This window comes from Pteronotus mesoamericanus, unplaced genomic scaffold (assembly GCF_021234165.1).
Source record: "Pteronotus mesoamericanus isolate MK-2021 breed Mesoamerican mustached bat unplaced genomic scaffold, CSHL_Meso_final contig_317, whole genome shotgun sequence".
NCBI classification, from domain to species: domain Eukaryota; kingdom Metazoa; phylum Chordata; class Mammalia; order Chiroptera; family Mormoopidae; genus Pteronotus; species Pteronotus mesoamericanus.
Genome location: NW_026555133.1, coordinates 3,595,653 through 3,614,369, shown reverse-complemented (window position 1 = coordinate 3,614,369; position 18,717 = coordinate 3,595,653). Strand labels below are relative to the sequence as shown.

At 38.2% G+C, this 18,717-nt stretch overlaps 1 protein-coding gene across 2 annotated transcripts in view; it reads right to left on the bottom strand.

The window, feature by feature from the left end:
- Positions 1-18,717, bottom strand: part of ANKFY1 (ankyrin repeat and FYVE domain containing 1) — an 87,828-nt gene that overhangs the window by 31,305 nt on the left and 37,806 nt on the right. Inside the window, exons 4-7 of one of the 2 annotated variants that reach the window (XM_054575865.1) lie at positions 10,384-10,519; positions 5,766-5,889; positions 4,501-4,650; positions 3,031-3,196 (exon numbers count right to left, since the gene is read on the bottom strand). In XM_054575865.1, the coding sequence (XP_054431840.1) occupies positions 3,031-3,196; positions 4,501-4,650; positions 5,766-5,889; positions 10,384-10,519 (576 nt within the window). The other variant, XM_054575866.1, reaches the window with a different exon arrangement.

The window sequence follows — 18,717 nt, the reverse complement described above, 5'->3', positions numbered from 1 at the left end:
AATGTGGTTCCGTTACCTTTAAGGTTGGCATATATTCCATATTAAGAAATAAACAGTAAGGACAAATACAGATGAATGAAAAACTTATCGGACAGTACACACACAGAAGATAAACTGGGCAGCCCTACACACAGAAATAAGGGCACAGGAAAGCCTTTCAGTACTTGGATTCAGGTGGGAGGTACAATAAAAATTTTGTATATTTTAACCCTCTTAAAGGAATTATAACTTTTAGATTAGGTTTAATAAGAACCAAAGTTTTGGGGTTTTCTTGTTTTTGTTTTTTTTACTAAACATATATACATGCACATACACCTATGGACCCCACAGAAAAAGTTACTGAGGAAATACTGGAAATTGAAAGCTAATGATGTTTTACACTAAAGGACAGTCAGCCCATAGGTACAAAACCTAGAGAAACAAAGACAACCGACAAAAGAGCAGGACAAAGGGAGGGAACAGGAAACCCCAAAAGCACCATTTATGAGGTTCCTGTCAATACGATAACTCCTAATACATTTTAGAAAGATTTCCCTCAAAACCAGTTAGAATTAAAACTGCTGCTTAAAAGTTTCAGTTACTTTATCATCTCATTCACAACACTGTCACGTAAATGAGATTTTATTATAATGACTTGTCCACAAAAAAATACTCCTAACAACATAGTTAATATTAAAAGGATCCATACAATTTTTTCTTTCAACACAGCTTCCTGAGAGAAGTGTTGGGACAGCCAGAAACTTTCAGTACTTAATTAGCACACCATCTCCTGCTGCTACCGTAAGTGGCACAATTTGCAAATCTACAAACAATCAGACAGGAGCATCCTATTTAAGACACATTGATTGATGTTGGCTGTTAAGAAAAATCAGCAGAAGAACAACTAGATTATTTTAAAAGCGAGGATTCATCTTCTTGCCCAGACCAGCTAATCAGGAGAGATGGCTTCCCTCTGGCCGTGCAAATACCTCCTGTGGACTCACCCACAGACACTGGCCACCTATTGAATTCTCCACACAAAATGATTGGTACACTTGGTTATTAGAGTGATCACTGGCCATTCTGTTTACAGATTCTAATATGTGTCCAGAAACATTCTTAAATCTCATATATGAAAGATCTTCACTCTTATTATAATGAACTGAAAAGTGAAAAAAATTCCTACAGGAATCAGAGCTGGGGCAACGCTCCAACACAGGGTTACAGTAAGAACCACGGGCTGACCCTACCATGTCGTCACTGCGTGAGGTGCGCTGCTAACGCGTAGTCTCTCATCCTCCCACCAACTAGTACAGAGAAATGATTCCCACTTTACAGACAAGGAAAGGGAGACCCAAGTGGTTAAGTGACTTGTCCAAAGGCAGAATACGTGGATGAGCCAGGATTCTAACCTTGGTATATCCAAGCTCCAGTGCCAGCGCTGTGTCTACTATACTGTGACATACTCCCCAAAGTTAGCAACAATCAAGTCTACAATACCAACACTGTAATCCACAGGCTTGCAGGCAGCTGATAAATTCAGAGTGGAAAATTAAATCGTCTGAAAATAAGCATCAAGAATGCATCACCAATTCTTGGCAATTCTCGTAACTAAGCAATCACCAAAATATTTAATAACTCATCAAAGATGTTTTTTCATCACACACAAGAATTTAACTCCCTAAGAGGAAAGAAACATAATTCTGAGGGTTTTTTTTTTTAGTAACACGTCTATTTGTTTCCAAAATAAACATCTCAGACACTAACCAGTATGGGAAAGAATAATTCCCTGTGTGGTGGTAACTTTCCCCCCTGAACACACACCCAATGCTAAGCACCCAATGGCTCTGCAAGACGCAGAGTGGCGCTTGGGAAAAATGCATCTGCTCTTGACACTGATGTACTCTAAGGACCTCCTGCCCAATGATGAACACATTTTTCCTTTCCATCAGCCAGCAAGCTTAACACTCTAGCACATGGTTTAGAGGGATATTTATATTACTAAAAACCTTTTCCCAAAAAGGGCAAAGCCACAGCTGCAATAGACTCATATTTGAAGTAACTTCATCCTACCCACTAGAAGCAACCTGTGAATGGCAGAAGTGTGGCAGAGACAACGACAGTGCAATAATGCATAATTGAAAGGGTAACGATACATGATTAAGATGTGGGAGAGCCAGTATATTGTCTTTAATGTCCACATGGAAAAAAAAAGTAGCCAAGTACTTAAATCAAGTCGTCTATCCCTCTACAAAATTAAGGCTTTGGCATTTTTGAAAGTTTTCATTCCATACTGGAATGCTACCTCTATATAGCTTCCTACTCCATCAAAAATGACAACTGCAAAGTAGAGTCAGGCAGGATCCATTTGGGACTTAAGAATTAATAAGCTCATGGGAAAAACAAAACAAAGTCAGACAAGACATACTCTTTCCCCTTGTAAAGTAAATCCATTAAGATTAAAATGCTTTGATCTTAATTCTATCATTTCCATATTCTTCCCGCTACTAATGACTAGGTACTCAAAGTATAGCTACAATTTGTAATTTTTGCTTATAGCTACAAAATATAGGTTCTCTGAAACAGAATGAAACTTGATCACTTTGCCATGACAAAAGAGAAGTCTAGTCTGTAAAAGTTACAACTCTGAATCCAAGAATATGTTTAAACATTTGTGGCTTAGAAACTCTCCCTCTTTATGGTAACTGTTAGGAGTAAGGCCTTCCTAGCACAGTTCCTGGAGAAAGATACCGAAAAGCAAACAAACCCATTGCTGGCAAGTAAAAGGTACTTCTGAAAGAGCCTCTTTCCAGCCTTTCCCCCGGGGGCCCTGCTGACACTATGAAGAGCCTGACCAACAAGGCACAGGCAACAGCTCCTCCGTTCTCCCTCCTTGACCCATTGATCACAGATTCTAAATCATGTAGCCTCTGAGAGTATGGACTCGAGAAGCCTTTAAGAACTGGGAACAGGGTCAGAGAGTCTTCAAAAATTACTTGGATATACGTAAAACTGCCTACAGAGAAAAACATAAAACACACTTCTTCCTACCTCTTTGGATTCCTTTATGTAACAAGCTCCAGCCGTTCTTGTCTACCATGTCCACATCAGCTCTGTGACTAACCAGCGTGGTGGCAATACTCTCCAGCCGTCGTGAAAGAGCTAGGTCTAAAGCAAGATCTCCATTATGATCCAGTTCATTCAGCTTTCCAGGGAGCTGCACAGATGAATTTGTAAATTAGCACCCCGCCAGTAGAGAATACAACTGACTTTAACCTCTCCCACCCTGATTCTTAAATGTCATCTCTTACACAAATGTCAAAATATAGCTTACTCCCCAAATTCAACCGAATGCGCAGACTTCTCTCAGGGCTCCTCAGGGCACATGCCTTTCAGGGAGCCTGGGATTAATGGGGACTCACAGATCAGGTGCAAATACCTTGGAAGACAATACACAGCCCGTCGAGGGGCGACAGGGGAGCGGGGGAGTGCACACAGTGCCGCAGGAACACAAGTGCCAGGGCAGGGATTCCGAGCGCCCGATGAGACACAGCTGATCTTTTCATGAAAGACCGTGGCACCGTGGTGGCTTAACTATTGAATCCCCTCTAGCAGGTCAATGTCTCCCCCCAACACTGGACACCCAGGATAAAACATAAGTACACCCTCATCTGTCAAAAGCAACTGTATTTCTTCTAAAGCAGTGTGGTAGGCAGAACAGCCCCAAAGATGTCAGTGCCCTAATCCCCAGAACCTGTGAATATGTCACCCTAGATGGATAAAAGACATTTAGATGTGATTAAAGTTAAGGGCCTCGTACCCTGCATTATCCAGCAGGGCCCAGTCTATCAAATCACATGAGCCCTTAAAAGTGAGAAAGGGAAGCGGGAGAGCAGGTCAGAGAGATGGGACATGAGAAGAACCTGACCCACCACTGCTGGCTGTTTACAGGGGGAAGGGGCCCGTGAGCTAAGGCTTGTGATAGCGTCTAGAGGCTGAGACCAACCCTCAGCTTGTAGCCGGCAAGAAAATTGGGACATTGGCCCTATAGCCACAGGAACTGAACTCTGCCAGGAGCCCAAATGAGCAGGAAACAGATTCTCCCCTAGAGCCTCCAGAAAGGAACACAGCCCACCGACACCTTGTACTGGACTCCCAACCTACAAAACTGTATAGGATAATAAATGCGTTGTTTTAAGCCATTAGTTTTATGGTAATTTCTTATAGCAGCAAAAGAAAACTAGAACAATTCTGGTATCTAGAAATTGGGTTCTGCTGCTGCTGGAGCAACTACCTAAAAATGTGGAAGCGGCTCTGGAGTTGGGCAATGGGCAGAGGCTGGAAGAATTCTGAAGAGCATGACAGGAAAGGCTCCGACTGCCTTGAACAAATGACTAGTGGAAATACTGCACTAAAAACCATGCCAGTAATGGCTCAGAGAAGTGAAGTGCATTATAGAGAAAAACAAGCCAAGTACATTTTGGGGAAAAGACATGAAAAATAAAAAAACAAATACAGTACCTGTGAATCCATTTCAATTAGATAAAGAAAGACCACATCTTCTCTCTCCACTTTGATAGCTTTATGTAATGGGTACTCGGTCTTGGATTTGATCATTTTGTATAACAGCTGAGCACTCATGCTGCTGAAGTCCTCTTTTCGTAAGTCATCCTAAGGATTAAAAAATTGGTGAAAAGCAGAACAGATTGAACATAAAGCAACTGACAGTCACTAAGAAGCCCTTAGAACTATCTGGCACTACTTTAAAGGGTAAGCCCAACTCATTTAATCCTCACAAAAACCCTACAAGTTAGGTACTGTTTTCATTTCCACTACATAGCTGAAGCAGAGATAAAGAGGCTAAATAACTTGCCCAAGTTCACACAGTGGTAAATGGCTGAGCTGGCATCTAGAACCAAGAGGCCCACCTCCCAGGCCCGTACTCTTGGCCACAGCACTGCTGTGCCCCCTGGGGAGGCCGTAAAGCACAGGGAACGCTGACACGCCGCAAGGACGTGGCCCCAAGGAGCCCTCCACGAGGGAACAGTCCCCCCTCCCCAAAGATGGCAATCCCAGACTTGACTGGAACCTCACAACAATTCACTCCGTTGAGTAACACTTGATCTGCTATTGCAGATCTCTAAATTTACACCTATTTCAGGAGAAAGGTTACCATCCCTGTTTCAACTCTTTAAAACCCAATTCTTTTAGACACTTTTGTTCACAATGTTGTTGAATACCAAATAATTTCCAGAAACTAGGTTATAAAATATAGCACCAGCTGTGACTTTTTAAAAATGCAAAACAGACAACAAAACAAAGAAATACAAAAACTATTCTTTATGGTGAAAGCTACCTAAGAAGGGAAAATCTAAATTTAACAGCGCTGCCTGCAGGATGGAGAAAGCACAGGGAAAGACAGAACACCTTTCTCACACCTACAAGAGCAGGAAATGCCAAGTGCTGCAGGCCCGGGGGCCCGCCAGTGGCCAGTTGCTTAGGCTCCCAGCCGCCCCTTCTGTAGATGGCAGGTGATGGCTGATGCACCTTGTTCCAAGCCTCTTCTTTTGACCTAAGCAACTTACCCTCTACTCTGAAATCAGAATGAGACTTTTTGAGCCAAATAAAGAATCTCACAGACTACATAATGCAACCACTTAGCCTTCCATTTTGTAACAAGAGGAAACAGGCCCCAGGGAGGTAACCTGCCATAGAACTGGGTCCCACACTCAGCTCTTCCGACTCCCACCGCGGGCGCTTTGTCTGCACTCTCACTTCCCACTCACCCAATGACTGGCGATAATTTCTGCACAGTAGTTCATCAGGGTGCTGGCATTTAGCTCCTCTGCAGTCTGATAGAAGCGAATACAGTTCCTGACATTCACCAGAGACATAACACCTTTCTCACACCTACAAGAGAGTATGAATGATGAACAATATTATTAGGATAAATATATTTGTAAATTAACAAACCAAAGCAATAATCTGTGTATGGTGGCTACGTCCAATAACGCTAAAGTGTAAGATTAGGCAAAGTAGTTATGAATAAATTATAGCTGAGCTACCATATTGTGAAAGTACTGAAATTTCATTATGAAATTATATTGCTCATCCTGGTCAGAACCCAAACAACACGTAAATACATGTTCCGCATAATCCCCCAACTGCCTTAAAAGTAATCACATGAAATCTGCAGACCATATACACAAACAACTATCAAATCAAACACACGACCGACCGGACACAGACCTCTGATGCGGAGACATACGGGGCGCAGCTGCAGCTTGCACCAGCACCACTCTATTGTGGATTCGGTATGGCTCAGCAATGGCTTCAAGGACGAGGCTCTACGCTTCCATGCACTGACAAACTCTTAAAAAATAGACCCTTAACATAGTCCACCCTTTGGGAGGACTATTTGTTATGTGAATTAGAACTCAATAAAGCTGTTTTTTTTAAAGCCCACTTAAAAAAAAACCTATCAGGTATAGAAACAACTGAGTTAGTATAAACCATAGTACATGAAGACAATGAAAAGCTGGCTACGATGGATGTCCCATAAAACCTGGTAACAACAATAATCACTAATAAGAGGAAAAGTATGTCAGAGAAGAGAGAGCCACACACAGGCAAGCAGGCCTCTGGCAGCACAAAGCAGGCACAAACCCCAGCTTAGACGATGCAGCGCTGGGAAGACTCAGGCCTCCACGACCCAGAGGTCCTGGAAGCCTTAGTGAGCCTGCAGAGGACGGAGCCTGGAGACAAGGAGGAAGGAGGCTGGTGGCAAGATCCATCCTCCTTGCGTGTGCACTTCCCTCCAAATCAGGTGCACTTCCCAAGATGGCAGAGAGACCTAACACAGGGTTAGCGGTATTCCCTGACACCTCACCACTGCTCCCTCTGTCCTGCAGCCCCCACTAAAACCCTTTTCTGACCACAAGGGCAGAATGTAGTAACGAGAGCAAAACGAACTGTGAGATAAGAAAAGCCTGAGTTGAGAGCCACTAAATTTTAGAGGTCAAATTACGTAAGTCCTCTGTGCCACCATCTTTTCCTCTGTGAAGTAAGAATGATACCCTGTATCAGAGGTTTAGAGGATCTGTGTTTCTCAAGCTAGAACCATATAAACTTTGTACAGTATAAGGTACAAAACAGGCATGCTCATAAATCTGAGGCCCTTCTCAAGGAAGTTGCTTAATTTAGTAACTAATATGAATGGGTTTCAGTAGTATTATAAATAAGAATAACTGACTGGCTAGCAGATGGGTTGCAGGACTATTATAAATAACTAACTGGCTAACAGATAATTCCCTATTTTATCAGGCGAGGTTTCTTTAACAGAAGTGGAGAAAGACCATGGGAGTGGGAGGTGGGGGCAGAAAGGAGGAGAGTCATGAGAAAGACCTGAGAATAATGAGGAACAAATTTTCAAAACCTCACAAATGAGACCTTAGGCTAGGAGCAACAATAATTTTGGAGTCATTTCTCCATCTAGCAGTAAATGCAAGCACCTAATTTATCCCAAGACCTATGCTTAAATGTTAAAAAAAAATTTTTTTTTAGTCCTTACCCGGTATGTTTTTTCTTAATTGATTTTAGAGAGAGGAAAGTGGGGAGGGAGGTGGGGAGAAAGAGAGAGAAAAACATTTGATCGGCTGCCCCCTATATGCACCCAGACTGGGGATCAAAGCTGTAACCTAGGTATGTGCCCTGACCAGCAATCGAATCCGCAGCCTTTTGGTGTACAGGACAGCACTCCAACCAACTGAGCCACCCAGCCAGTGCTAAATGCTTTTTTAAGTAACATAGATGCCTTCATGTAAAGAAGCATCTCTCCCAGGATACTTTTATATCAAATTGTTATAATATTGAAAAGTTACTATAATAATGAGTAACAGTTGCATCTTTGAGCCTCCTGTCTGCCTGTCTGAACCACTAGTTTCCACAAACTCCTACCACATAACACTGTTTAAGGAAGTCATTCTGACCTCGACTATGAAATCAGGGCATCTCAGGAGAAAAGTCCTCTTTTTAGATATATATGAATCTTTTACCACTTTTACAATACCAAATGTCCATGGTCTTGCCTTCCTAGTGTCCTAACACATGGTATAATGTCAAGGAGTACTGACTCACCTTTGTAGACAGACCACTTCCAAAACACATTTACAGACAATGCTTAATAAGTCTGAAAATTCCATTCTCTTCCTTTCCACTGCCAAGAGACATTGGACCAAGATAGTGAACCATGTTTCATGAGGACAGATGTTCAGTTACAACTGGCAGACACTTCATTCTCACTAAACTCTGGGATCCCCAGAGTGCCATTCACTATTCGGATAGGCTATAAATACTCTCAGACAACATTTACACAACTGAAGAACATGTAATCTTATTTTCAAGTTCAAATTCTCAGTTCTTATCTTCTCTTTGAAAAGTAGCAAGACATACTGTTTCAAAGGGATTTTGTTGTTAATACATTCTTAATTTTAGAGTACAAAAAATATACAGATGAATAAAGAGAATAAATCTGATTTTTTAAATACAAAATCAAGTGTATATTTGTGTCGCACAAATTCCTGTCTAGTTTTGGTATTAATGCCATGTATATAAATGAGACAAAAAATTACTGTAAAGATAAACAACAAATGGCTAACATTGGTTGAATTACATATGACTTGGGTTTTCTTCTTTATATCATTGTATATTTCCCAAATGCCATACACTGAACAGGTACTTTATAAACAGGAAAAAACTATTGTTTTAATGATAAATTTTTAGCATACGCTATTAATTCTTGTTTTTACAGAGTATTTTCCTGGTAACACAAAAACAACTTCCTTTTCATCAACTTGGTGATAGCATTCCCAAACCACCAAGATCCCTACATTACAAAATGAGCAACATCTGCTTCATATTTAACTGCACACATTTGTGTCAGAGCCCTTTCACTTACTATCTCAAACATGTGATTTCTCCTGCAAGACAGCAGGGGGCACTCTGAGATCTTGAAAAGCCAACATTTGAATCCACTCCTGGGTCTCCTCCATTCCAGCTCTTAACAACACCCTGACAAAACAACTTAATGACCATATCCAACAATACAAAATTGAGCCTGGTAACGTTGATACTTATGAAGCCTAATCAATCAATAAACAACAAGCATTTTAGTTAAAGAATCCATTACACAGATTACAATTATCTATACAACTCCATCCCCACGGCATTTTTATCAAAGCAATTTATAAGTAATTTTGACAAGGTCAATGGAAGAAAGCCCAGGAAATCTAAAAAAAAAAAAAGAGGATATAAATCACATTCAATCTAATTAAAATCATTCTCATTTCACTCTCAGATGGTTCAAAAACTCAGATGGAAGAGTTAACTGTAAGATCCTGACAGTAAAGTTATTAGCTTTACTAACCTAATGCTACATGTGCTTACAAATCTTAGACCTGTTTAGGTTTTTCTTAATCACTGGATTTAGGTATTTAAATGCACATCAGTCATCAACATTCTGGAGTAACCTGTGTACTGACTCAAGTGGGTCGCAAAGAGCAGTCCCCGGGGAGACATCAACGCCACAGGGGAAATGCAGCAGGGAGCAAGGGCTCTCTCGGCTCTCTAAGCGCAACACTGCAAAGGACGGAATGCCTCTTGATGGCTGAAACCATCCCTTCACCCACTCAGGGCAAAGCCACTTCTTCACACACCCAGGAGAATACAAAGATCACAAAATGCTGTAAAAAGGCACTTCATCAGCCAAGCTGACTGCCAAAGGCCACATCTCCAACAGAAACTAAAGGTGCTCTTTAGTTTCTGTTATTTGGCGAATGTTTTGTTTTCTGTTGTTCTAAAAGGCCAACTTAAGAGAGCAACGGAAAAAATGCAATATAAAGAATGTGGCAGGCTATCTCTTTGGGAACCTAAACAGCAGTAACAAATGAAGTAAGATCTCAGAAATTTATTGAGCCATATTCTCATGCGTTAATTAATGCATTAATGTGTTTCCAACAAGCCGACTATGACCAAGGACTTCATTCAAGTAGATAGATCAGAAAGTAAAATAGAATGTCAAAGGAAAAGGTAAAGGAGGGAAAGTTGAGGGTCTGGACACTGAATTATATTATTTCATATTCAGTGTATCAATTCACAAAATTATGTAATCTCATGTAATAAACTACTTGCGGGAAGGGGAAGAATACCTAAAAGCTTTAGCAAAATTTTAACTTACAGGATAACACAAAACAAGGGAGATAAAATTCTCTCCCCCCTATAGCCTTTAAAAGAACACCTTGCAAAAGTTATTTACATGAGCAGGAGAAGCTGTTTTCCCAGAGCTTGGCATAATTAAAGCTCAGCCACCACCATCTGAGGTGCTTGAACATATCTGCTGTGACTTGCCTCTCCCTAAGGAGCTGTAGCTGAAACCGATTAGCTAGTTTCATCAACTCAGTCAGGAACACATCGTCTTCTCTGAACTCCAACTCATCCGTATAGATCCAGCGAAGCATTGTCATTGTCACCTCAGGATTAGCATCTGGTTAAAGAAAGAGAGTAGAGAAACTGAAAACAAAGCACTGATGACAATGAAGCCTTTTTGAGGACCCTTAAAATTCGAGGCTAATAAAGTATATTTTGATACATCTAACTCAAAGAAATATCACACAGCAATTAAAAATGGTGATTAAGCACTCTGGACAGCATCTGATGCCAGAAAAGTGTTAAAGTTTTGCAAAAGGTGGTAGGTGGGGGAAATGAACCTATTAAAGAAGTTAAAAAAAAAAAAAACTTGCGGGAAAATATTTTAAACATATGACAAAGAGTTTACATTCTAATAAAAAGATCTTACAAAAAAATAAAAGGATGAACATGCAGTGGAAAAACAGGAAGTAGATATAAATAGGTAATTTACAAAGATAAATAAAAATGGCCAATAAATCTTACCAATAATTAAATATAAATTTAAACTAGAATACATTTTTTTGTCTCTCAGACTAACAAAGGGTCTTAAAAGTTTACAACCTTTTACACAGCAACTATATATGTAGATTATTATCCTAAGAAAACAGCTGAGCAAATATAAAGAAATACATGTACCAAGACAGTCAATACAGTATTGTTTTTAATAGTTAAAAAGATGGAATGAAAATATTAAAGAGTCCAACAACAGAGAACAAGTTAAATAAATTACAATATATTCACACACTGGAAATATTGCATCAATTAAAATTTAGATCTATATTCAGCATGTGAAGATATTTAGTACATAGGAAGTTTAAAAAGTAAGTTAAAAATACATTATCTAATATTTTTGTTAGCTCTATTTGTGTGTGTGTATGCGTGTATGAGTGTGTATGTATATATACCCCCCCCTCCCCACACACACACACATATATACAGTTTGTGTTTGTCTCCCAAACAACTACTGACCAGGTCTAACCCTGTTTCGAATTCCAGAATCAAGGACATTCAGCGTGGTATGGCAGACGGACTGTTTATCTGTATGTCTGTCTGTCTATTGAGGGATTAGATGAATATACACTAAAATATCAACCCTGGTGGAATTCATAATTAAATTTTCTTTTAGTTTACCTTCCCCAGATTTTTATTTAATGAATACATATTACTTATATACTCTTTAAGTTATAGACTTTTTGGCAACTTGGGGAAATGCTCAGGATGAAAACTGTAGTATAAAATATCAAAAGTGACTTCAACTCGGGTTAACTCTTACTAGTGATGGTTAGAGGGTCACCTAAACCCATGTTCGACATCAGTAGTTCTGTCCCAGGTGAGCAGAATCAGCATCATCTGAGAGCTTGTTAGAAATTCTTATTCCTAGGCCCACTCCAGATCTCTGGCGACGGGGCCCCGCACTGGCGTTTTAGCAAGTACTCCAGGTGATGCTGATGACTTGCTATGTTTTAAGAAACTACACTCAAACCTTGATTATCTAGGAAAGGTGCAACATGGACCAGTAACATCTTACTTAGTAATTAGGCAACAACTGATTAGCTCTTATTAACCCCTTTTCTTCCAGCTGCAGTAGTAGATAAGACAGCCAGATATTTTAAAAAAACAAGGCATTAACACACACACACACACACACACACACACACACACACAAAACAGTGAAAGAAAATACACCAAAATGCTAATAATGATTATGTTAAAGGCTTATTATATTCTTTTCTCTCTTACCTGGTAATGAAGTAATATCACTTTTAAGATGTTTTGAGAGACACATTTTAAAATCAGACAACATTCTAATCAGACTTATTTAAACAATGAGGTTGAACAAACACTTCAACTAATCTAAGGTATATAGAGTAAATCTTGGAACTAGGATAAATTTCGAAGCTAGCTTTGTAAATTAGGTTTAATACTCCAGTGGCCTCTTAATGAAAAAAACAAGTATGTGAGTCACGTGATTTTTCCAGTTACCCAAATGCCAAAGCTCTGTGTACTATCCCTCTCATACAACCTTATCTTGGAAAGGTAGCTTATTCCTAATGATTACAGAATCCCCAACATCACAAAATTCAAACATCTTCTCTGTGGGTAGATTCTTTAATTCTCTTTTAAAATCTGTCTGGTTTCCTTTAATAACCCTCTCTCAAATTGTCCAAACCAATAACCTTGATTTGTACAAATGATAAACCAAAACCTAAATCATTTTTTTCAAAACTACCAGCAGTGGGGATTTCCTGGAAGCCCCCCAAAATTTCAAATAAAGTAAGATTCAAATGACCTCCAAGCTTTCCCACTCCTGCCTTGACTCTTCCCTTAATCTCCAAAATATACTGAGAATAAATCTATCCTGAGACTCACACTAATCAGCCAGTGGTCTAGGGCGGGCAGAGAACACTGAACCAGAGGGAAGGTGTCTGCTTCCAGCTGTGAACTTTTAGGCAACATACAGTCTACTTCCAATACATACTTCAGCAATGAATACTTAAGCAAATGGCTGTAAAAGTCAGATGACCCCATAAACCAGGAGTTACCTTTTAAAGGAGCCAGCTGACCCCCATGACCAGCGTGTATATCTGCTGCGAGTAGCAGCACCCCCTCAGAAGGCCCAGCACACATGGTGGCTAGAAACTATGACTGCAAGGATGAGAAGAAACGTAACACCCAAACATCTGACTCCACTGTAGTCCAAGATGCACACATACTTACATTTTGGAGAAACTGAGACGTTTATGTAGCCAAGGGTTTTGTTGCTACTGTTTTAATCTGATTTTAAACAAATGTTTTACAAGACATTTGAAAAGATAGGGAATAAACTTATCTGTATTTAATTAACCATTAAATGAAGCAGACTGAGGAAATTAGATTCGTTAATTATATCCTGTTTAATCTGTCAAAAGCTGAGAAAGGTGTTTGGAATCTCCCACTATGACTCTGATTTAATTAAATTGTCTTTGAGTTTCCAACTATTTTTTCTTCATCTACTTTACAGAAAAGTTTTTGATTCATAAAATTAAAAAACCATGACAGATTGCATCTTTTATCAGTAAACATCCTCTTTAGTCAGCTGAAGGATGCACCCTTAAATGTAACTTCCTGAAAATAAAAATAACCCCCAAACCATACTTCTAACTAATCCATGACAAAAAGAAATAAAAGGACAGAGGTTCTAGTTCTGTTCCCGCAGTGTAACAACCCATCCTATTTTAACTATTCATAGCTAAAAACTCTAGACAGGGTACAAAAAACACCTACCTGGGGATTAGAAAAAGTAAACAAAAGCAGCTCAATTGTATAAGCAGGCAAAACTTAAAGAAGCTAACAGAATGGGTGAGCTTCCTCTCCATGGCTGTGACCATGGGGATGCCTAAAACTCCGTCTTGCTGGCCAGATGAAACGGAAGGAGGAGCCGGAGAAGGAGGGCTCCTCATTCCATTCATGAGCCTATAGAGGACTCAGGTGCACTTCTAGTTAGCCCTGCATGGAATAGTCCCAAGCGCATCTTTAAGAACTGAAGTCATATTTGAACCACTACCCACAGAAGGCGAAATCAGAATTTGCAGTCTGAACCTGAAGAGGGTCAATATTTTCCAGAGGAGTATCCAGGACCCAGAGTCTACCCAACATAATCACAATGTCCAGGATATAAACTAAAATGAAATGATATAAAAAATAATTTGAAAATAATCAGAAAAACACAACCACTTCTCAAAGGAAAAGACAACTGACATAGTCTAACCCCAAGACTACCCGATGGCCCAGATACAGAATTTCCCACAGACTTGAAAGTATTAGTGTAATGGTGCCCCAGAAGGTAAGGAAAACACACTTGAAATTAAGAGACAGGAATATATGGTATATAAACTATAAAAAAAAACAAACAGAAATTATAGAAATGAAAATTACAACATATCTAATAAAAACACACACAATGGGCTCAAAAGCAGAATGAAACTGGCAGTGGAAAAAGTCTCATCTTGAGAATAAATCAATAGAAATTATCCTACCTACAGAACAGACAGAAAAAAGATTGGGAGGAAAAAAGAGCTGCAAGGAGATTTGTGGGATAGTAACAAGTTAGAGTATGTGTCACTGGAGTCTCAGAAGGAGAAAAGGAAGAGATCAAGGAAAAAAAAATATCTTTAGAAATTATGGTCAAGAATTTTCCAAATTTGGTAATGGATATGTGTTTTTAGATTCAAGATCTGAGAACTCCAAACAAGGACAAAATTGTATCTAGACACATCATAATAAAATTGCTGTAAACTAAACATAAAGAGCAAGTCTAGCCTCACATCCACTAGAATGACCATTGTTTAAAAAAAAAAAAAAAGCCAAGAAAATAAGTGTTGGTGACAATGAGGAGAAACTCAAACCCTGCCCACTGTTGATGGAAACGTGAAATGGTACAGTCCCTAGGAAAAACAGTATGGCAGTTCCTCAAAAAATTTAAAATAAAATAATTACATAATCCAGCAATTCCACTTCTGGATATTTATCCAAAAAAAATTTGAAAGCAGGACCTTGAAGAGATACCTGTATACCCATATTCACAGCAGCATTATTCACAATAGCCAAGATGTGGAAGCAATGCAGTGGTTGAATGGATAAACAAAATGTGATATATACATGCAATGGAATATTATTCAACCTTAAAAAGGAGATTCTGACACATACTGCAACATGAATGAACCTTGAGGACATTATATTAAGTAAAATAAACCAGTCACAAAAAGATAAATACTATATGATTCCATTTATATGAGGTAATTAAAGTTCACAAGTTCATAGAAACAGAAAGTAGAGTATTAGCTGCCAACGGCTAGGAATAGGGAGAAAATGGGGAGCTGCTGTTTACTGGGTATGTAGCTTCAATTCTGTAAAATGAAAAAGTTCTGGAGATCGGTTGCACAACAATGTGCATATAGTTAACGTTACTGAACTGAACATTTAAAAATTTTCAAAATGGTTAAGTTCTGTGGTATACATATTTTACCAATATTAAAACTTTAAAAAAATTTTGAAAGCAAATGGAGAAAAATGACCATTATATACAGGTGACAGATTCCAATGACTGCAGATTTCTTATCAGAAACTACAGAGGCCAAAACACAATAGAACATATTTAAAGTGCTAAAAAAAAAACACAAACCCTGTCAACTCAGGTTTATATCCAGAGAAAATATCCTTTAGAAATGAAGGCAAAATACAGACATCCTCAGATGAAGGAAGACAATTTGCCATTAGCAGATTGGGTCAGTAAGAAATGCTAAATGAAGTTCTTCAGGTTTGGAGGAAAATGATACCAGAAAGAAATCTGGAGCTTGAAGAATGAAGGAAAAACAACCGAAATGGAAATATCTGAGTAAATATAAACGACTTACAATTCCCTTAGGTTTGCTACAGTACACATGACTGGTAAGAGCAAAATGAAAATATCAGTGAGATTTTCAATATACATACATGTAATACATCTGACAACTATGACATAAGGGTCAGTGGTAAAGGTGTTAAAGGGACCTATATGGTTGCCAAGTTTTTACATGTTTCATGATGGAGTACAAATAAACTAGACTATACATACATTAGATATATAAATGATTGGTTCTCAACCAGGGCTGATTTTGCCTCCTAAGGGGCAACTGTCAATGTCTGGAAATATTTTTGGTTGTCAAAACTAGGGGAGTGCTATTGGCATCAAGTGCCAGGGATATTGCTAAATACCCTACAATGCACAAGACATCTCTCACAACAAAGAATTATCTAGCCCAAAATAGCAACAGTGCTGAGGTTGAGGAACTTTGCCCTAGATTACCCACTAAACAATAATACAAAGAGATATAGAGTAAAAAAGTCAATAGATAAATCCAAATGGAGTACTAAATATTCAAATTATCCAAAAGAAGGCAATAAAGAACATGAAAAAAAAAGGACAAACAAAAAAACAAATAAAATGATAGACTTATCATAAAAATAATCATTACTAATGGTCTATAAGACTCCAATTAAAAAGAAAAGATAAAAAAGCAAGACCTCACTAAATGCTGCCTGCAAGGGAATGTACTTCAAATATAAAGTAACAGATAAGTTGAAAGTAAACAAATGGAAAAAGATATGCCATGCAAATAGTACACATAAGAAGGACAGAATGACTGTTTAATATCAGAAAAGGTAGACTTTAAGTTAGAGTATTATCAAATATAAAAATTATCATTTCAAAATAATAAAAGTCATAATTCACCAGAAGTTGTAGTAATTATAAATGTGTATGTACATAAGGACATAGGTCCAAAATAAATGATTCAAAAATTGACAGAATTAAAGGGAGAAATTGAGAATTCTAAAATTATAGGAGATGTTAACACCCACCTTTAAGAAAATGACAGAACTAGACATAAAAAGAAAACATATACAAGGTCTGAACAATATTTTCAAACATTTTGATCTAAATGATATTTAAAGAACACTACATCTGCCACAGCTGGTGTGGCTCAGTGGGTTGAGTGCTGGCCTGCAAACCAGAAGGTTGCTAGTTCAAGTCCCAGTAAGGGCATATGACTGGGTTGTGGGCCAGGTCCCCAGTTGGGGGCATGCAAGAGGCAACAGATCAATGCTTCTCAAGCTCTCCCTCTCCTCCCCTCTAAAGATAAATAAATAAAATCTTAAAAAGATAAAACTACATCCAATAACTTCAAAATACATGTATGTACATGGATGTATTCACCAAGATAAATCAAATGCTGAGCTGTAAAATAAGTCTAAATAAATTTGAAAGGATTAAAATCATATAAAATGTGTTCTCTGACGATAACAATTAAATTAGAAATCAGTAACAATAAAATATCTAGAAAAATCCCAAATATATGGAAATTAAGCAACATACTTCTAAATAATTTATGGGCCAAAGAAAAAACCACAAGGAAAATTTAAATATATCCTGTTGCCTGTGGCCCTGGCCGGTGTGGCTCAGTGGATTGCGCACCAGCCTGAGAACCAAAGGGTCACTGTTTCGATTCCCAATGAGGGCACATACCTGGGTTGTGAGCTTGGTCCCAGGGTGGGGGGCGGGGGGAGCGTGTGAGAGGCAAACCACACATTGAAGTTTCTCTCCCTCTCCCCTCTCTAAAAATAAATAAAATATTTTTTTCAAAAGAAAATTGAAATATACCCTGTGAACTAAATGACAATGAAAACACAACATACCAAAATTTGCAGGATGCAGCTAGAGCAGTGCTTGGTGGAAAAGACTACTTAATTATCTAAGGTTTCACTTTAAGAAGCCAGAAAAAAATTAAAGTAAATCCAAAGTAAGTAAAATAGAAGCAGAAATAAATAATATAGAAAACAGAAGAGAGACCATTAACAAAGTCAAAAGATGATTCTTTGAAAAGATCAGTAAAATTGACAAACTTCTTACCACACTGGTCAGGATAAAGAGAGAGCATGAATCATCAATACCAGGAATAAAAAAGAACCTACTGCTATAGACATTAAAAAGATAAGAAAACTACAAACTTTATACAGGCAAATTCAGTAACTTAGATGAAGTGGACACAAGAAAAAACTTTGAACACCTCTATACCTACTAAAAAAATTTATCATAAACCTTCCCCAAATGAAAACTCCAGACTCAGATGATTTCAGCAATGAATTCTATTAAGCATTCAAGAAGGAAACAAATACACCAATCTTACAAAGCTTTTTCAGGAAACAGAACAAGGGATCATTGTTAAACTCATTATATGAGGCCTATATAACCCTAACAGCAAAACTTGACAGACATTAGAAAAAAGAATATTACATACCACTATCCCTCATGGCTATGGATGTAAAAATCTTTAACAAGGTACTAGCAAATAGGATTCGATGATATATATAAAAAGGGTAATATAATGACTATGTAGAGTTTTCCCCAGGAATACAAGGTTAATTTAATATTTGAAAAATTAATGAAATTCACTATATTAACAGCATAAAGGAAAAAAACCATCATTTCCATATATACAAAACAAAGTGCTTGACAAAATTCAAAACCAATTCATATGTTTCAAAAAGCTAGGAATACTCAAACTGATAAAGCACTTCTTTGAAAAACCTACAACTAATATTTATATATGATTAAAGATCTCATTGTTTCCCTGAGACCAGGAACAAAGCAAGAATGCTCATTTCCAGACAAACCACTTCTATCTAGGTCATATACAGAACTCAAAAATTCAAAATTAAGACAATAACCCAATTTTAAAATGGCAAAAGATGTGAACA